General features: G+C 37.2%; 1 protein-coding gene across 8 annotated transcripts in view; it reads left to right on the forward strand.

Moving 5' to 3' along the window:
- The window catches only part of ARHGAP12 (Rho GTPase activating protein 12), a 78,060-nt gene that overhangs the window by 30,396 nt on the left and 26,013 nt on the right, over window positions 1-21,651 (forward strand). For 6 of the 8 annotated variants that reach the window (XM_061996605.1, XM_061996608.1, XM_061996607.1 and 3 more), the window contains exons 3-6: window positions 3,334-3,597; window positions 9,600-9,740; window positions 11,296-11,376; window positions 19,868-19,993. In XM_061996605.1, the coding sequence (XP_061852589.1) occupies window positions 3,334-3,597; window positions 9,600-9,740; window positions 11,296-11,376; window positions 19,868-19,993 (612 nt within the window). The remainder of the gene's footprint in view (window positions 1-3,333; window positions 3,598-9,599; window positions 9,741-11,295; window positions 11,377-19,867; window positions 19,994-21,651) is intronic. The other 2 variants (XM_061996611.1, XM_061996612.1) reach the window with 2 other exon arrangements.

Consider the following 21,651-nt stretch of genomic DNA (forward strand, 5'->3'; position numbering starts at 1 on the left):
CTGACAGTCTTCATGCACATACAGAGCTATTTAGTGTTTAGCATATATTTAAGTTTTCTTTAACTTATATCTGTCATAGATGTAAGTGGTCAGAAACTATTTTGATCTAGGTGATCCTCTATTTGGATTTATACATTGGTAATGTGTAATTAATTTGGTAAATGAAAAGAATAGAGTTAAATTAGTATGCTTTTTGGCTTGGAGCTAATATACTAAAGGTTTTTGCAGAACACAGTCTTGATCTTAAAACAGTCGTCTGAAATGAAAGGGGGGAGAGAGAGGTGATGCAGGGCCCAGGAGCTCTACAGGGACATCTAGTGGGATCTGCCTCTGAAGGACTCTCCTTCCCGTTGGGAGGAGAAAAGGCTGACATTCCTACCAATATCGATGTAGAAAGTACACTAAAGTTAATTTTAGGAGACTCTGAGCTTTCTAAAAGCTGTTTTTTCTCACCAGTAGATGAGAGATTCTTCACCAAATTATCCTCGATAAGGTTGGGTGCTGCTGAACTGAGCATTATTGTAGACACAACAACATACCTCATTGCGTGGCTCGAGGTATGAGGAAGTATTATTGTATGCTACATGGTTATTTAAAATAATTCCTGATAAGAAAGCTGTATCCCTCAAAGATGAACGTATGAGCTAAGCTATGTGTTGCATGTAGATTGATGGCTTTGCATTTTTTCGTGCTTTGCTGAAAGCAGTAACTTACCAGTACCTTTCAAAAATATCACCAAAAAAATCTGTTGGAAGAGAGCGCAACAGGGAGCAAATATAGCTGGAAGTCTGGTTGGCAGGGCAGTTAGCTGTCATGGGTGTTGTTCTGAACAAGAGTTCTGGTGTTCCTTTAAAAAACAGAAAATTATATATTGAGGTTGGAAGCAGCATTCAGAAGAAAACTCATTGCATTTTCATATAATGTTATTGTTTTACATGTCACTAACATGCTGTCTGAGCATATCTAAGCTGTCTGTGAATTGCCAGTATTGGCTTAGCACCTACATCTCCTGCAGCTTCATGTGGAGTTGTTCTGGTTATAATGCTGAAACCATTGAAAGCCTCAGCATGAACCTCTGAGCCATATTCCTATGTGGTGTTTGTTCTAAAAACTACATCAAGCATTCTGTGTCATAGACTTTCTTGTTGGAAAACACTATTAGTACACAGAACTCTTCTTTTAGTAGTTGCATTTCCTTGTCTTGATTAAGAAAGCAACTGGCAAATGCAGGACAGACTGCAAAGCCTTCTCACTGTTTTGTGTGGAAGAGCAATTTTAAGAGGATGCAAGTGTTGTGCAAGCCACTGGCCTCCTGCCACAGCAACCAGAGTGTTGGATGGTGCTACTTCTGCCATTTCCTTGAAATAGAGGAAGAACCTGAAGGTTTATGTGTTCCCTGATGCAGGTGTATGTTGTTGCTCTACATGAAAAGCCTAGTGTTTTAATGGCAGGATGATTTACATAGGAAATGCAGCTTTGCAGGCTGTTTGGGAAATGAATGCAGAAACTGTGCTCTTGAATGAGGAGACCATTTTGTCTCCCAGCATCCCTGGGAATTGAGGTTCATCCCTGCAGACAGTAGGGTGATACTTTGTTCATAGTAGTGTTCTTTATGCTGTTAGTGCTTTCAAGAGCAAATCTACCAAAGGCATCCATTCTACTCTCCTCAAAAGAAAAAAAGGCAGGGGCATGAGGGGGTGAGGAGACCTGGGTAGCAGAAAAGTAGTCTTTTATTGTTCATCAGTTTTTTTTTTTCTCCTTTGAATTAGTTGGAGGAGGATATGAATTAGTTTGGACTCTGGTTTTGCCAGTGCTGCAATTTTTTTTTCCCTTCTCCTCTCGTGGTTTGCCTTACTGTACTTGCTATATCTAGTAAGCTCTGTTTTCTCTTTTAAAGGCACACAAAACAAGTCCATGCCTGTTTTAATTTCATTAAGTTCCTCTCTAGCTGTTTCCCCTTTTGGTTGTGGAAGTTGCCCATATTTGGTTCTAGCTATGGTGCAATCAATTTATATCTGATTGTGTGGTATGATACGCTGTCTTGCCTGAGCAAACCCCAATAATTTATGATTAGATGTGGCCTAGATTAGCAGTTTATGATTTTAATGTTTAAAAGTACATTATAAAAGATCTTTTATGTAATGCTTTTTTTTTCCCTGTGAAAGATGCAGCTAGAGGACACAGGCACTTGCCTGCAGCAAAGCTGATGAATCAAAAGCAAGCAGGGGGAAGGGATGGTATAAGTGATATAATTCCTTCCTTTAGAGTGACTAAATAATGTGCCCTAAAATACAGAGATGGCAGTGCATTGCCAGGAAGCTATTCAATTTGGTTTAATAGCAAGATGCTTTCACAGTCTTGTAATCACAGCTCTTGTGCAAACACATGCTCTTTTATTCTGCGTGGTGCATTTCACATAATTGTAATATGCTTTAAAAATTGAACAACAGAAAGTGTATTTCTCTCCTAAACACTCTAGTGGCTTATTTGAAAGTACTCATGGTTTCAGTCAGTGTCATGGACTTTTAACTGTGCTTTCTGCTGGCTTTTATGTCGGCAAGCTATTTATTAATGAGAAACCATCATTGGTGTTCCATTTTCTTGTAGATATTTGTTGCTGTACTTGTTTGCATGTATATGAATAAAATTTGATGGATAAGAATATTCACTGAATTTCTACAGAAGAGAGCAGTGATTGGAATATTTGGGGATATTGCCTAATGTGTTTTTAAATAAGCATCTGTTTAGGAAGGCATCCAGGTAAACTGTCCAGGTGTTTTCCAGAGTATTAGTCACAACGGTGTGCTCGTCTTTCCAACTGAATGATCTAGATCTTACTGGGAAGATGGAAGTGGTGCTTTATATTCACCATCACCTATATTAGCAATGAAGGAGAAAGGATGGGGAATCATCTTTGCCTAAGAAGTGGCATCTCGGAAATGCTAAGTTGTGCCTTGAACAAGATCACATCACTTACAGTTCCTAAGCAATGTTTGAACTGTAAAGCTGAAGTTTTTCAACAAGGCGAGCCTATAATTATTTTGACAATGATTCCAGTGTATTTCAAATACACTATAAGACGTAATTTTCAGCTGTCATCTGGAAAAGTGCAGAAAAAATTGCATCAATATTAAATAGAGCTTGCGATATCTACCTTATAGTTAACAATTTCATGTTTTCACGCCCCAGCATCTTGTGGCTGTCCTTTGTGCTTTTGTACTTAACAAAAAAGGGAGTTTGTTGGTTTGTTTTACTACTGTAATCTTTTCTGATTTGTAAGGGAGCATTCTGAAATTCATTTGCTCTTTAACGATACATTTCTTCTCTCAATAGCCAACTACTCCACCAAGCCAAGGGAGGCCTGATTCACCAGTTTATGCTAATTTACAAGAACTGAAAATATCTCAGTCTGCACTTCCACCACTGCCTACAAGTGCTCCAGTCCAAATAAATGGGGAATGGGAAACCCATAAAGATACGACAGGACGCTGTTATTACTACAACAGAGGATCACAGGAACGAACCTGGAAACCTCCACGTTGGGCCCGAGATGCAAGCATTAATAAAGGGGATTCCCAGAGCCATGCAGATCATGAGGTAGTTCCTTCTGAGGTCACAAGCAATGGGACTGTAATGCATGTGAATGCTGTTGTGCTATGGAATTTGACATCACCGAGTTTTGAGGTTTCAAGGAGTCTTCATTTGTGTTTTGGTTATGTGTCTTGCTGTGAAGTAGTAAAGAGTTTAGCTCTTCAATCACATTTGTGTACAACTGTGTGGGAGAGTGTAAGTTGTAAAAAATGCTTTCCCATCCCTTAGCAGATATTGCAGCTTTTCTTATAAAGGTAAAGGAAAACTAAGATATTCTGAAAGTGATAGGACTATAGACGACAATAGAACAAGACAATCATTGTAACTTCTCTGACATGGAGTGTGTTCTTTTTGCCTACTATGTTTAGTGCATTTTGGGGGGAAAGGGAAGGGAAGTGTGATTCCAGAAGCACGATTTGTGGGTACATGTTGAAAAAGACAAGGGAGTTATGTGGCAGTAAGTTTAAACATGAGGTGTTTTTCTTATAGAGAAACTTTATAGAGAAGATCTAGGATGCAATTGGAGATTAGGATGGATGTAGAGAGCTCCAGAGTTCTAGAGTCAAAACCAGACTTAATGGAGTTCCCCAGTATTTTCTACCTGCATTAAAAATATTGACACAATTGAATCTTCTGTAAAAATAAAGCACATTGATTTTTTAATTTTCATGCTTAATCATACACATTATTAATAATTAATAATTTAATGATTTTATTTTATGATGCTTTTAAAATACTTTTTAAAAAAATGAGCATATGTAACTTCAAACTTGAATTTTATTTAATTAGTGAGTTCTTAAAGAGGTAGAATAATATGCCTATAAAAAGCAAATTTAGCTAGTTAACTTGTTGCAGCATTTTATTTAACCATTTGCTTAAGAGATTTGAATTTACACACTTGTCCATGATTTCTGCCATGGATATCTGTAGAAAAATCTACTAGAAAGAGCAGTTTAATGGGGTGATGTTTTGTTTTCAAATTATCTTAACTTTGAGAAAATGCTTTTCTTCATTCTGTGCTGGATCTAGGTCCAAGAGTAGCAAATGCTATTGAGGGGAGGAAGTCCACCCCAGCTTTTGGCAATTAGCTGTAGGAGCTTTTAACTAGATTACATTCAGGCCATAAACATATCCTTTAGATATACCAATGGAAATATTTTCTTTCATTATGTAGGCATTTTCCTTTTGCAAAACCTTTTAGCAAAGCTTTGCCCGAGACCTTGCTAAGAGAGTTGAAGGTTACCATGAAGTTATTTATGTTAAAAGATGATTTGTGCTAATATTCAGGTGAACGTATATTCTGTGCTGCTAGTTACTCGGAAGAGTCAGACAGTCGTGTATGGGAGGTGGGTATTACTATTTAAATATGCATACAATACGATTCTGATGTTCATCAGTACTTAGGTTAATCAGTTTCCCAATCGAAAGAAAAAGCAAACATTATTCAATAAATCTCCATTTCATTTTTATATACTCTTTTTCAAAGAGATATATTTTAGGTGGATTTCCTCTTGAGCCTATTACAGTGTTTAGTTTTGAAATGTAATTGTGGACTGCTAAAAAATTTTTCATTGCTGGAAGCTCTGTTGTGGAACTCTGCCTCTGGGGAGGCAGTGCCAGAAACGGCAGAGGAAGGAGAAAGGGGCCTATTCATAGCCTTTGGCAGTGGCCGTTGTAGCAGCCATGACATCCACAACCAATTAACAGCTAAATTTTCTTGCTTACAGGCTAGTGGCAGCAACAGGTAAACTGGTAAAATGTTTGTGTACACTGTTGACAATGGCCTGTTAATTTTTCACTGTCTATTCTTTAGCTGTATAATACTTGTTTTTAGTCTAAATAGAATCATAGAATCATAGGATGGTAGGGGTTGGAAGGGACCTTTAGAGATCATCTAGTCCAACCCCACTGTAGAAGCAGGTTCACTTAGATCAGGTCGCATAGGAACATGTCCAGGTGGGTCTTGAAGACTTCCAAGAAAGGAGACTCCACAGCACCTCTGGGCAGGGCTCCCTCACGGTGAAATAGTTTTTTCTTATGTTTAAGTGGAACTTTGTGTTCCAGCTTCATCCCATTACCACTTGTCCTGTTGCTAGCTACTATAGAAAAAAGGGATGCCCTAACCTCCTGACACTCACCCTTTAGATATTTATAAATAGCAGCTCTACTTGTAGTAGGCATACTTGGCTTTCTGTTGTTAGCATTGTTCCTTCTTTTGTGGAAGGACTTTGAATAATTATTTCTCTCTCCCTACCTGCAAATGATCCTGCTGACTCTTGCTCATATCTCTGTACCATGACTTCACCACATGGTTGCACATTCAGGAAGCTTGATTAAAAAAAAAATATTGCCCATAACTTAATTGATCTCAGTTCATCTGCTTATTTGTGATTGATTTGAGGGGTCACAAGTTTGCCTTCAGATAGTTATATGTGTCAGCTTTTCAGTCTTTTAGGACCAATGGATGTTGTATGTTCTGATAAATTTTTAACTAGACATAAGTTTATATTTCCAGTTGCACAAGTTCCTTAAGTAATTTGTGTCCTCTCTGATGGGGTTATCAGAGTATGAGTCCAGGGAGATATGTGTTGCAAGGTCTTAGCAATTTACTTCTCAGCAGTCATATGTTGATTCTGAAGCTCCGTTGTGAGCGGTTTTTTATTATCCTTTTCTGGTTTGCATTTGGAAATGTACTTCATGCTCCACTGTTTGTGTTCGTCCTTTTTTTTAAGACCTTGGAGTACATAAATCAAAATACTTAAAGGTTGAGATCTGAGCCTAAGCTACAGTGAAATGTAGGACATACTGAATTTGATCTGATTGTGAAGACTAAGAGCAAATATGTCTTAATGATTACTAAAAGCAGATTTAATTTATTATAATGAAGTTCACTTGGCTTTACCTACTAGTCTGAGTTATGCTCATTTCCTTCTGATTTAGTAATAAAAGAGCATAGGCAAGAAGGTTAAATGTGTGTCTCCTGACTTGTCTTCAGAGGACCTCGTATTGTATTAGGTAGCAAAATGACAGAAACTAGGTAGCAAAATGTTGAAATGAGAACTGTGAATGATCATACATTCTAATATATGTCTAATACTAGAACATAGAATCATAAAATGGTAGGGGTTGGAAGGGACCTTTAGAGATCATCTGGTCCAGTGAAATAGCTTTGAATTGGTCTTAGAATTTTGTGATTAGTAAATTGAATTTTATTGGGTAACTAAGAAGGGGCAAAATTGTCTGTTAGTTGTCAAAGAAATTTAGTGGCAGATTTGGCACAAAAAGCACAGTTGCAGGTTATAGCAGTGAGTGGAGTGGAAGGAACAATGAAGCCACGTTCATGAGGCCTTTAGAAAATGTATAAGGTGTTTGAATTACAGGTAGAATTTATCAGAGGTAGTGATTTGTCTTATGTATTTGGGGAAGAAGTGCTTAGGAGTAACTGGGAGAAATTTGTTAGATAGTGAAGTGATTAATTAAGGTAGACTGTAAAAGGAATGAGATGTCACCATATCAGAGAAAGGCAAACCTCTAGTGCCTAGCTAGGAGAACACCAACAAATTAACTAACAAGCTGTAGAAAAGCAACAGGCTTTTGTTTAAATTCAAACCTACATTTAAAACACGTGACCAAGATGTTTCAAAATACACAAAAGGCAATAAAGGAAGCCTACGTTTTTAATTTTTTTTCCTTATTTTGATTTGTAGAAGTTGTAGTAACTTTCAAAACTAGACTGTTTAAGTGATGAGAGACTGTAACCACTCCTTCTTTAATTAAATGCATGGTGATGAACTGATGTCTGCCCGCAAGGACATGGAAAAAAGCTAAGCAACACATAGAAATGATGATATGGGGCACCTTTTCTGTGATTGCCTTTAGTGTCACAGCAAAGCTCTTATGAAGTGTGAGGTTGGGAAACTGTCTTCTTAAGACGACTTTATTTAAATGTAGTATTGTATAAACAGGATGGGACTCTGAAGGAAAGCATGGACAACACATAAAAATCAGATAGTTAACTTTCACATGTTCTCAATATTAGACTAAAAATTACTTAATGTGTTTTGGCCGGCATTGTCTAAGCTCTGTTGATGCAGCTTTAGCAATCCCTCCACTAGCTGAAGGACTAGGAATGCCTTGGCTTAGTAAACTTTGTAAAAACTCAGGAATTTTGTTTCCAAGTTCGGGTCTGCAAAGGTACAGGAGATTAAGACATGATGCATTAAGACTATGACTGTATGGGCACTGTACAGGTAGACACATTAACAGTCATTCTTACTGAACAACAGTACTTTTCTTAGAGAATTTTAATTTTCAAGTCTTCTGTTTAGTTTTGTATGTACAGTGTTTTCTCAGCGTCAGGAGTTTCTTGGAAGAGGCAAATGCAGATGCATTTGTCATAATTACTGATAATAATAGATACCCAGTCTACTACTTTGAACATATGTCAATGCACTTACTATTTAACCATTAAAACCTAGTGTAAACTTAAACATGTATGAAATATATCTCTTACAAAAAAGTAGTTCAAGTGCATCCAATAGCACTCTTACCAGCTCCTTAGATTTAATTCTTCAAGAGTAAAAATGAGACTGAAGACTTTTTTTTGCCCTCGTGATTAGAAGTTGGCACTTGATGTTACCTCATGTGCCGAGAGAGGTAGCATTCTTTAATCTATAATTTATATGCTCACATTCTATAGACTGTAGAGAATACTTAGGTTTTTTTCATGTTACTATATTAATGACCTGAAAATTTCTGATGGTGCTGTGCCTTGGTAATGTGGCTTGTGACAGCATAGGGGAATTGTCACACAAGTGACAGCATACTCAGAAAGGTAACACCGAGATTGTAAAAACTTATGAGTTTCTGATACCTGGATGTTTTAGGATTTAAGATGTTGTTTTTTTCACAAGACTTTTTTTTTTTTTCTAATGTGAAATTCTGCCTTCCTCCTGCTTTGTATCTTTCCTCAAAACTCTTGTACTTGTGTTATTGAACCTTAGTTAATATTTAACTATCATAATTTCTGAGTAGCAGGATGTGTTTATGCCTCTCCCTAGCCAAGGATCCAAGATAGTGTGAAAGGAAATCTGCATGGAATTCCTCAGGAGACTCTGGCATAGAGATATTGTTGCAGGAGGTGAATACAGGAGACTTTATTTTCCAGTGCACACAATAGGTGCTTGGAATAATACTTCACTATGTTAGCGAGGAGATGAGCATAGTGTATGAGGGAACAGAAATTGTCTATGTGCAAAATCATTTTTTTACTTTATGTGTCAAGCTTGTTACTTACACTGAAATTCACTTCTACCTTCAGAAAATAATCTCTCACCTCAACTGGCTATGCCTAGTTGAAAACCTTGCTTTTGCATTGCTTATTGTCACACGCATCAGAGTTGGAAAGAGAAGAATGGAGATTCCTACTATTTTAGGATCAGTTGCACAAGTACTGTAAAGTGTTGAGACCTGCAAAAGTGTCTCTGGAGTTTCAGGTTGTTCTGAATGATTGTTGTGTATCTAGATACTATTTGGGGAAGGGAAGGAAAGGATTTAGGGATCAAATTGGGATGTGGCCAGAAAGCCAAGGTACCAGATCTCCTAAGTTGTTTTTGGTGGCAATACAGATTACTAAAGCTAACTCTCTTCATCATTCAGTAACGTAAATTTGTGGGAATAAAATTTAGAGTGGCAAAAAAAGAGAGACTTTAAATCTGAGTAGGTGAAATCTGGTATAGTACAATTGTACTGTATTTAAAAATTACTGAATTTAAAAAAAATATTTTCAGAACAGCTGTTTTATAATGATACAGTACTTTGAGTGGTCTAGCAATTGCCAAATATTTCTGTACTGTAAACACGCATCTCATCTCTGATGTGTAAGACATAAAAATGTGAACTCCTTGAATTTATTACTCTCCATTTCCAGTCAAATAATCTTTGATCTTTCAGATTTTTAAAGCACTTTCATTCTCAAAACTGCCTTGTATGTTTCTGACTACTTGTAGCATCTTTCATCAGAAGAAAACGACCACAGTTCTTGTTACAGCCAGTCAGATAGTCAGTATGGTTCTCCTCCAAAGGGTTGGTCAGAAGAGTTGGATGAACATGGTCAAACCTTATATACCAATGACTATACTAATGAAAAGGTACTTTTTCCTTCTTCTCATCATATGTTCTAAATCTTTTCCACCAATTCACCGTTAGAAATGCAGATTTTGTTTCTCAAAGTGAAAAGCGTACCCCTGTCTTATATCCTTTTGTTTCTTAAATATGCACAAAACTTTAGCAACTGAAAGCACTTAAAAAAAAGCTCTTTACTGTTTAGAAAAAGGTTATGTATTTCCAGTTGGGTATCAGATTATATTAAATGGGCATATAATGTACAATTTTTAAAATTCCTATCTTCCCTCATCCACTTCATTATGCTTTTAGGAATGAACTTCATACCAATATGTTTTTCTAACTGTCTTTTAAGAGCTGTTCTTCCAATTGGGATGGTTTTGAACTGAAAATAGTACTGCTTCATCAGTTTCATCCTTCACTATGGATTTTCAGTACTGCTTTCAGATGTAGATAAACTGTTTCATACAGCCATACCATCAGACTTAATGTTCTGTTATAATTGTCTTTTTGCTACTGACAATTCACTGGGATTCTGGGCACATCATAAACAAAATTCCCATGTAGGGAAAATGACCATATTTGTTTACATTTGTAAAGCAGCCCATTGTTCACTGATCTTGTGTTTTGTCTTTTATAACTTCAAAAAATGTTCATTGAAACAGTAGTTTGTTCATTGTGTTATGACACTGCACCTTCTCCAGTTGCATACAGGTTGCATGCAAGTTTTTTATTTTAAAGAAGTTTTTAAATAATTGAGTTTTATCTCAGTTTTGGAATTTTATTCTGCTTAATCTAGTTCTGTTAAACATCTGTAGAGCACATACCTATGTTTTGGCAAGGAGACAAACTTTGTTTTAAACAAACACGTTTTTTATCCCGTCACAAACAATGTATTGAAAGGCAATCTTGTGAAACCTACTTGACCCAAGAGCCTTGCTTTGGTTGTTTCCGTGCATGTTTTTGTCTGATCTTCTTGTAGGCTTTTGCTCATGACAATTTTTTCTTTTCTGCATAACTAGTCACAGTTGTCCTAGTTTTACCTCTTTGATTGCAGGGGTTGTTTATAGACATTACAGCAATTAACTTTCCTTCATAATGTCTTTAGGAACTGCATCTCATGTTTCTGTTGATGTTTTAAAAATTGAGTTGTTTGACATGTGCAATTATCTCTTAAATTATCAGGAGTTGCTGGTTGAGCTGCTTCTAATTCTGTAATTTTATGTACGAAACTGTTACAAAGATAACACTTCCTTAAACTGATGCTGTAACATTGATAAGAGTGAGATATACCATCTTCTAAAATATCCATGTAGTACTATCTCTTGTATGATATTGCAGGACTATTTTCTGAGGAATTACAGAAGGAAAGATTATTACTAAACCAAATTTGGGAACCTGCAAACTGTGTTGCTCTCGTGGCAAGCTAACCTTGGTTGGTTAATGGAGGCTGTGCCCTAGACACTGCTGAAGTGGTTGACACTATGTTAAAAATTAATTTTAAATCCCAAGTATCAGAGGTTTACTATGCTTTGACTGTCATTCTGATTGCATTTCCTGTCATCACATTTCTTTCTACAGTGGATAAAACACGCCGATGAACAGGGCAGACCATACTACTACAGTGCTGATGGTTCCCGATCAGAATGGGAGTTACCCAAGGTGAGCTACCTAAAAAAGAAACTTAGACCTTGGGGCTTTCCTCTCCTTTAGTAAATGTTCTGTGGGGCCTTTAATGAGAGTTATTCACAATAAGAGGTTTTAATATATTGCACTTACTTTTTCCATTTTTTGTGGAATTTCTGTTTGTGAAGAGAAAAAGTACTGAAGGACATAAAATATGTATTTATGTAATTGAAGGTCTTGTATCTTTACTGAACTGAGCTTTTCATGCAAGGCTGCAGAATAATATCTGTGTTTTTTTCCATGATAAAGAAAACCTCTATAGGAAGAAAGACGTTTTTTTTGCTACAAACTGATCTTGAGAAACTGCAGTCTGTTTTTAGTACCCTCCAAAATGCCTGTACAGATAGGTGTTAAAACCCAAAAGTTTTAGCAGAATTTTGTGATATGTTTGAAGATGATAGTTTCACTGGAAGTGTGTTCTGGTGTTTAATAATTTTGTAACGAAAATAGGAATTTATAGGAAGGTGATGGAGCTAGGGACACTAGGTAGTCTGAGGATAGGCCTAAAACTGTTTCATTATCATTTTCACTTTGGAAAACTGTAGGACATTTGTCATAATGATGTCGTTCCTTATGTCTTCAGTTAGGGCATTTGTTCAATCCTATGTAGGAAGGTGACCATAAAAAAAGAAAATCCTACACAGAATTGTGTGCCTTGAGTATATGAAAGCGTCTGTTTCTCAGTTACTGTTTTGTCAGTCCCAAAAATTGTGTCATAAGTCAATTCCAGTTAGAAAGGAGCAACCTGAATAGTGCTTTGGTAATACTTCTGAGAAAATATTTACATTGAAATTTGTGAATGAAGCTGCATACTAGACCACTTTGTTAATGTCAGTAGAAGAATTTGTATCTGAGTCACTGAAGAGTTGATTTAGCTTTATGAATTCTGTGTTGTTAACTTACATTTTGTAACATACATAAACCTAGCGTTAATAATCTGTAACTAGTGTTTTTAAAAGCTGCTTAGCTATTAATTAGCTATTAGATTAATTAGAAGTCTGAAAATCTCCTAGACCAAGTTTTCCAGAAGCAGTTGTTAGTTCAGTATGTATAACTGAAGTTAATTTTGGGGAACAATAATGTTTTGAATACTTTATTCTCACTTCTGTGATGTAGTAAGCATTGACTTTGAAGAAGTTGCTTTCCATCAAAACAGATGGGGTTTGGATTTGAACTAAATAACAAATTAAATTAATTGGCTTTAATCCAACTACAGTAAGTCACAAAGATAATCCAAAACTGTTACCTGAGGCATATTAGCATAAAGGGATAGAGTCTAGTATTTGTGTGTTAGTGCGTGGTATTCTAGTGATTCTAAACAAACCTCCACACTCTGTTGTTTTAATAGCCACCTACAAAATGAAACATAGCCTCCATTTCAGAGTGTCATCTGATATGCTTTAGTTCTTGTTTGGATGAAAATCATCATATATTGCTGTTACAAGTTTTCCTTGTAAACTATGACTCATGAGCCATTTTGGTAGAATGTACTGTTTGATTCCTTCTCGAAACTAGTATATCTTTGGTGGCAGCAAATGTAAGGTTAACAAAAGTAAATGAACAGTTTGACTCTTGGATTGACTATCTAAAAGCCTGTGTATTTCCAGGAATCTTTAGCTTTTGACTTTAAATGTTGTGCAATAGATTAGCTAAATCTTTTGCTGGAATATTTAACCTGTGTCATTATGTATCTGAAGAATGAACTGCAGAGGTGTTAACTTGTGGGTAATGGAAGCATGGTTGAAGATGAGTCCCTCAGTCTTGCTGAGGCTTGTTTCAGAAGTGCTTAGGAAAAATTGACAACATAGACTGTAGAACTGCTTTGGAGAAAGAGTTAATATTATATTGAGAACTCTCAAGAGCAGTGAGAGAAAAATGTAGAAAGACTTCAACATTGTAACTGTAGCTTAAATGAAAATGTACTACATAAAAAACCCTGCTCTTGGTTAGGTTTTTCTGAGTGCATTTAGTTCGATGATTACATTCTGAAATTTGTTGTGAAATGAAGTTATGTAGTGCTGTTAAACCAGTAAAAAATGAGAATCCTTTTGTTAGATGGTTCTTAATAGTTTGGACTTCCACTAAAACTAAAAGTCATCAAGAAGTTTCTAGAAATAGTATGTTAACTGAGCAAATACCATAACATTAAAATTCTTCAGTGTTACAACATTAAACATGAACATGCTCAGGAATAACCCTTCTAGTATTCTTGAATATGTGTTAAAAACTGTGAGGGTGTATGTTGGGGAGGAAGAACAGTTACAAAATAAATTACTTTAGACAGTCTCTTAGAAAGCCCTCCAGTCATGTATATTTAAATAACATCTAGGAATAGCTGAATGCCTGTGGCTAAACATGATGTCTCCGATGGAGTAGCTTTGACAACTACTGAGAAGTCTTATTAAGGCTCACGATGAGTGTGACCCAGCTTTTTGCAATGGAAGAGAACAACACACTGAATTATTCCTTAAAATGTGTGATAATACAGAGCCCTGGCACAGGCTGCCCAGGGAGGGTATGGAATCTCCTTCCTTGGAGGTCATCCATACCCACCTGGATGGTTATCCTTGGGCCATCCAGACCCACCTGGATGAGTTCATGTGCGACCTGATCTAGGTGGACCTGCTTTAGCAAGGAGGTTGGACTAGATGATCTCTAAATGCCCCTTCCAACTCCTACCATTCTATGATTCTGTGATAATCTTTAACCATAATTTGGACTATGTCTTACAAAAGACTTTGAGTTTTCTCCCATGCCTATGCATTCTGCTGCATTCAGTTGTTGATTCTTGCCAATTATTAAAGAAATCTCCCCCAAAAAAGAGCAAATAGAAGTTCATTCCTGTGTAGATCACTATGATAACATACGTTTTCTTCCTGTGTAGTGAATGAATAGTATCTAAATTGTGCTGAGAAGGGCTACAACTCTATTCCAGAAACATAGTTTTCTAATACAAGTTTTATATTCTAAGCAAATGAGAAATCTATATTAAGGGAGGAAAAAGTTAAATTGATGCCTAGAAAGAGAACTCTCTAATGGCTAAAGTTCAAAAAAGATAGTTGTCATAGTGACAAAATGATGCAGAAAAGTGTGTAGTAAATATTGAATAAGTAGCTCAAAGAAGAGACCAAGGGCAATCTAATAAAAAATAGAGATTAATGGTGTCTCAGACTTTCAAAATGTGTTCCAAGGCTGATGCCCACCATAACAGCACAATGCTTGGCCATTCTCTTACTAAGTTCCCTAATTCAAGAGTAGACTTGGGCATAAAAGACACATAACCCTCTGGAGAGAACTGATAGTTTTGGTGGTTTATTTACAAACTGTCGTATTGCAGCTGCACTTCCAGTACTCTAGGAGGCCCTGCTCTGGCAGGGGGGCTGGACTAGATGATCTTTTGATGTCCCTTCCAACCCTTAAGATGCTGTGATTCCCCTCTCTGTGTCTGCAGAGGAAGCGATAGATATAGGAGCTTTGTTTTTGGCAGTCTTAATAATCAGTCTCTTAATTCATGCTCTATACACTGCCAACGTCGAGGATGAGCTCAGGTACATCAATTCTGATACTCAGATGAATGATTTTCCTGCTGGAGACCTGAATGCTGTCAGAAAGAGCATACTATCTGACAGTAAAACACAATGTAGGTAATATCAAGAAAGTATCATGCAATCAAATGGTGAAAGGAAATAGATGAGAACATATAAATAGGACCTGCATGTCATATGGTAAATTTGTCTTGTTCAAAGCTGTGCCACTTGTTTTGAGGTAACATACTGCATGTGCTGGCACTTGTATCTGCTCAGGGCACTAAACAGTGTCGTTAGAAATAGCGAGTCATCTTCAAATTCTTGTTACAAGATTTGGGATTGCTTTGTGGAAGTTGAGACACTCAGCTGATATAAGGATCTAGGTGGTTTTTAAGGACAAAAGTGCAAGTGATATCACAAACCTGAGGTAAGTATGAGAAGGCAGATTTATCTTTTTCTCCTTTCTGTTTAATGTGTTTATTCATACTCAAGAGGCCTGGTTTGGATTTCTTCGTTTACCTTGGTGTTTGGTGGTTCCCCCCTGCCTTCCCTCCTCTCAAATAAGATGAGAATGAGGGGAAAAGTGCCCCCAGTTTTTGCTTGGGAAAGCAGCAGGACCTGTGGTAAATCAGGGCAGACATGGAGCTGTTATTCAAAGGTCAGCAGTCTTAGTGATCCTCAGGGTTAGAAGGTGAAGCGATAGACGTCCAAGGCAGCAAAGTTAGCAAAATGAGTTAACAGGAGGTCTTTCAGTCACTTGTAAATTTGAGGTAGAGCTCCTTGTCCAGTGGTCTCCTGCATGGGTTCTGTTCCTTCAGTGTGGCCAGTGCCTCCAGCTACTGCCATGCTGACATCCTATGGCAGAGAATGAAGAATATTTTTTTCCCTGGAGAAAGAAAGAAAGAAGATGAAAGGCCTAAATATACATAAATTTTAAAAAACCTAATTTTCATCTTTAAGAAAAGCATTATTGATTTAATTGCTAAGAAAAGCAAAAGATGTAACAGAAGTGTTACATCTATTGCAGCACCAAAAGCGGTTATTCAAAGCCAGCAACATTAGTAGCAAGAAAGTGTGGTTTTGTTCTGAGGCAACATTAAATTTTAAAAAACCTCACCACATTAATTTCAGACAGTCTGTTGGGACAACTGCAAATAACATGGTAAAGTATATAAGGTACTAAAGGGTATCGTAATGTTTTTAAATGCTGCTGGATTTGAACTCTGATTGCAAGAATGGGAAGTAAAATGCCTAACTTGGGGTCTTTCAATGTTACTTCCCACTCTTTTCTCCTTTCATCTTTCACCCAGTTCCTTTCATCTATCTGGGGATGCTGTTAAACCAAGAAGAATCTTCTTTCTGTTTCTTAAAGCTGACAGATCTGTGTCACTTCTATAAGAATGAGGACAAGTGCTGCAAATAACTCAGAGACGTTATATTTATTTCAGTCACAATCAGGCTAGGTAGGACAAAGCCTTGAGCCATGCCACGTATCTGCTTAAAATGAAATATAAATCACTTGGCCAGTTGAGAGGGGTTAGAAGATTTTAGACCAAGGCAAAGAAGGCTTTTAAGTAGCTATTGAAGGCATTGAACAAACCGAGAAATTAAAATAACCTAAACTTACATCAGTGGCATCCTTATGTTATGGCAAGGGCTGTTAACAAGAAGTCTTTGTTACTTGATGTATGCAGTCAGAGTATGAACAGCTAGCCCACATCTTCCCTTCCTGGTTGGAGATGCTCCCAATGAAATAGGGAACAAACTGAGGTCATGTGGCAGAGAGGTAAAGGTAGTGGAACAAATTTGAGTTTGTGGGAGACTTTCAAGGAGCACTGATGTGTGTGTTTGAAGTTGTGTGCTATGTTTTCAAAAGCTTCGGAATTAAGACAATAACATTACATGCTAAGAAGATGCTGTTAAGGCACATGGTGTAGCAGAGATTATCCTACCAGGCAATATGTAGTCTTGAATAGGTCAGTTTCACTGCAATGTACGGCCATTGCCTGATGTCTGTCTTTAAGATTACACCAGGATATAGGCATAGAAAGCCTGCTTAGAGTTAGGTAACAATAAGATTTTGCATGAGGGAAGGAGAGCTCAACCTAGTTGCTTGTTGTTGGTAAATTGGGAAATAGTGTTATAAATACCTGTAGGAGAGGAAGTAGCTCTACAGGCAGCAGTCCTACAGAGTGTCAATAGTGAATGTGACCCGAAACTGTTCTGCAAGGCTTTTGGAGCTAAGAAGATTGGATGAGGTCAAACCAAAGCGTAGCAGGGGTGAGTTCTTCTAACCTGGGTAGGCTACTAGTGCTGGCAGCTTCTCTCTAGCCAGTGGATGCTACCTGATGTGTAGAGGATGGCTACTTCAGTCGAATAATCCTGGATGTGAAGCAGTGTCTGTATCTCACTGATTGTCCTTAGAGATCACAGGTCAATCCATTTATTTTAAAAATGGAGACTTGTCTTAATCCCAGAAACATATATAAATATTTTATTTTTCCCTCCTTAGTAGTGTGTTCTGCTATTTGTGATGAATAACCCCCTCCAGTAGTTGGCTGTTGTGAGAAAATAAGGCAGAAACGTCAAATGTTCTCTCTAAAGACTTATCAGTTTACTAATTATTTGTATCACCAAGTGCAAACTAAGCTGCTAAGATGCAGTTTTCCTGAGTCATTAGCTGTGCTTTGTTAGTGAGCTCCATATACTATTGCTTTCTTGTTACACGTGTTTTTTGTAAAACTAGAATTTGATATTACTTTACTCATCCTTTCTCCTCCAAGAATGGTTGTCTGTTAGATAAGTTAACTCCTGATGACTTGTGATGGTACCAAAGGCACCTTCTAATTAGGCTTGTGCCCGTATGCTAACTCTTAGCATAGGCTTAAATTAAAGAGAAATTACTTTAAGGCTTTGAGTGTTTAAACTTAATTTCTTCGAGTTAGTCACATGGAAGATTCATGGAGGATTTCTATAAATGGTATTTACCAGTGTCACTGAAATGTAAATGTATTTCTGAAATAAATGGTTCTGTTTCATAGCAAGAAATAGATTTGAATTGCCCACTTGAATGTGTTAGAACTGCCACAAGGAATGTTGTTTGTGGCAACCTTCTGGGATTTAGATGTAGTTTAGTTGAAACTTGATTACATTTTGGTTTTAACAGGGGTGGGCAGTTTTGCTGCATATTGCTTAGCTTGCTGCTGCAGTTTGAGTTTGAGTATCTGTGGAATGGACATTTCCATAAAGAGAAAGTAAGCTAGTATTGGATTCCTTGCAGCATGAATGATGATTCAGCTTTTGCTTTAACAAGGGGACAAACTGAGAGTTGCTTAAACCACACCATTGTAAGGAAGCAATTGAGTGTAAATGTGCTGAACCCGATACAGAATCAGTGCAGTCTCAGAAGGGAATTTCTCAGTGACTGGTATGTTTCTGTCTGTACATGAACTACCAAATTATACTCTTGGTACTGTAAAATCCATTCATCTGGGAGTGTTTTACTACTCAAGTGTATATTGAAATAATGGAATGGAACACTAACATTATTTACCTTTTAAACATCTATTGACTTACTGGAGCATTAGGTCTGTTCATAGTAAAATACAAAGCTAATATAAACATAGTGTCTGCCATGGCAGTAATATTACTGGTTCTTTATTCGGGCAATAAATGTAACTGTGTTACACAATTTAGCCTAATTTTAGCATTTGTGTTACTTGTTAAACCTTGCAGTGCTTCCTTGGTATGTGTAGGTGTAGATTGTTCTGTGTTTGAAGACCTGAGGTTCTGACCTTACAGCTGGAATCAGTAGCAGAACTGTAGAATTCAGTGTGCTTACAAAGATTATTATTACTTTGGCCTTTTTAAATAAAGAGGACTCTTGACTTTCATTTGTTAATTCTTACCCAGTGGATTTTAGTCCTTTACATGACACTGCAAGTGCTGCCTCATGCATCTTCCTATGTGTAGATTTTGGTCTTTTAATGCTGGATAGAAAGAACAAGATTTGTAATGACTCAAAACACCCCATACATGGATGTTGTCTGTTGTTTGTGTTTTCAGGATGAAAATTTCTGGAAATATTTAAATAATTTTATTGAAATTATGGAATATTTTAATGATAGTTTCTAATGTTGCTTCAGCATTGATGGTGATGGCAGTGCTACTAATAAGTGTACTGCAATGCTGAGATGTGACTAAATGCTAGATCCTTCTCATGACCTTTGTGTTTTCTCAGCCGATACATTTTTGGATGCTCTTGAGTCATTAGAAAACCTATGGTATCATAAATCCATTATCTCCTTGCTATTACAGCTCTGCTGAGTTTTAAAATGACTTCCTGCAAAATGTTTGTATTCTGTGCATTTGGTGCATTTTCACACATTCCACACCAGCTAACCCTCTTTAAAGTACTTTTATGTGATTATTCTGAAGAACCAAGTCGTCACCTTTATGTCTCCTCTCCTAGGCATCTCAAACCTCAGGTCAAATAGAATGGTATCCAGGCAATCATAACTCTCAATCTAAATAACTTACTTGCAGGATCATAAGATTTTCTTATACAAGAGTTGGACAGGTGATGTAGCACTGTCAGATTGTCAGGGCAATATGAAGAGTGAATGTTTAAATCTTTGATCCTAATTTCTCAGTGCTTCTCGTACGCTGGTTGATTGCAAAATCAACGATAGGCTGTTGCACAAGAAATCAAATGTCTCACTGTCAACAGAGAATATTATCCCAAAAGACAAGCCTTAGTTACTGCCGCAGAGAGGACTACAGTTGAAAGGATGGTTCTGAAGACTAAATGCAAAATAAACGGATTGCTATTGTCACACCTGGGGGTGAAAGTTTGTACTGTTAAGGTCTATGAGTGGTATGTCTGAGTCTTGTTAGCATGAATTAGAATCCACTTATAGCTTGATTTTTCTCTTCTCTAGTATAATGCTTCACCACAGCAGCAGAGAGATATAATAAAGAGTAGGAGTCTGGACAGGAGGCTACAAGAACCAATAGTTTTAACAAAATGGAGACACAGCACAATTGTGTTGGACACCAACGATAAGGTAGGAACAAGTTCAAACTACATATTGGAATAACAACTACTTCTGTTGTGTAAAGTGTTTATCTAACAGAAAAGAGTATGCATGCATTTCTGAAACCTCATTTTTCTTACGTTCTGTTCTGTCATTGTGTGTAACATTCAGAGAAACCAAGGACTGTTCAATATCTTCCTTACTGTTACTTTGTGACTGGCAGTTAATTTTTTGTTTTCCTTGAACTATTTCAACCAGTGTTAGTTCAGGGCTTGGCATTTTGAACAGCTATTTTACTTATTGAGAATGTCCTGATGCAGTTTAGGCTGTGGAGTGTTATTAGGGTTTGAATTGAAGAACTATGGATATGAATGAGGTTCACATATAGTGATATTTCATGCCTGAATGTTTTAATTGTTGGAAGTGACAAGTAGGAATATACCTGAAAGATTGAAGATAAATAATTGAAATATTCATAGAATTGAAATAGAAGTTGCACTTGTTTATGTAAAAATCTATACCTTAAAGATGTAAATAAGTGTTATATAAAGGATTTATCCCTTTAATGACTGTTCCGTTGATCTCCACTGTACCATCTCAAGGAAAGAGGAAAAGCTGTGTGTGTGGTTACAATAGGGTGGTAATATTGTTACTGAAGGACAGCACTGGAATTGCTGAAATGCTTGGCTTTGGTCCTGTGCAGAGCTGAGCTGGCTGTTTAGTCTGAAAAGAGCTGTGATTCAGTAACAACAAAAACTAGTTTTTGCCCATTCTCAGAGCATATTCTTGATAGCCTGTTTTGGACTGTACAGTAACAGATGCTGTTTAGGCTAGGAAAGAGACAGAGCCTCTCTCTTGCTCATATTCTGCCTGTCTCTTGCTAGTTTCATTTTTTTTTTTCCTTTTTTTTTTTCATCCCAGCTGTTTCTGCTGTGCTGGGACACTGCTCGTGGGTGAGGACAGTTGGTGTGAGCTGGGCAGGGAGGAGCTGAAAAGGGTGGTGACTTGCTGGCTTCAGAAACTTCACAGCAGTCCATCCCAAGATTCATGGAAGCTGAAGTATTTTGTAATGCTGAAATCTTAGCACAAACTACTCAGAATGAGATATCAGGAAACAGCATTCTAAACTTCCTTTTTCTAAACAAAGACAGGAAAATGAAATGAATGAAGATTTGGGAGTATGGAGAAAAGCCTGTGGGCCTGTGTAATTGCAGATGTCAAAGGCAAACTTAAATGGACAAAAACACAGTAGTTTTAATGAAAGTGGATCTACTGCCCAGAATGTTATTTGCTTGACCTGGTTGTTTCAGGCATCTTTTTATGACCTTTCGTGTTGAAATGGGTTATGGAAGAGTGGATTGTCATGAGTCGACTCAGTTCCTCACAACAGGATTTATTTGGTCTGATTTTAAGCTTTTGAGCTGTCAGTCTAGAATATATCCTGCGTGGCACTGAGGAGGCAGCGGACCGTGCTTAGCTGGAGACTTTGTACCTGTATGTGTTAGTTAAGCTCAAGCGGTTCTGAGGTCCCTCTGCTGCTCCTTTCCTTTCCCTACTCTTCCTTAGCATCTTGCTGTACCGAATGTGTTGTGGCACAGCATGAGACAGCCTAGACAGAGTGCTGATAAATTGAAGCTGAGTGGACACCTCTAGTCTCTTGTAAAGTTTACCCTTCATAGGCAATAAAC

The sequence above is a fragment of the Colius striatus genome, chromosome 5, assembly GCF_028858725.1.
Source record: "Colius striatus isolate bColStr4 chromosome 5, bColStr4.1.hap1, whole genome shotgun sequence".
NCBI classification, from domain to species: Eukaryota; Metazoa; Chordata; class Aves; order Coliiformes; family Coliidae; genus Colius; species Colius striatus.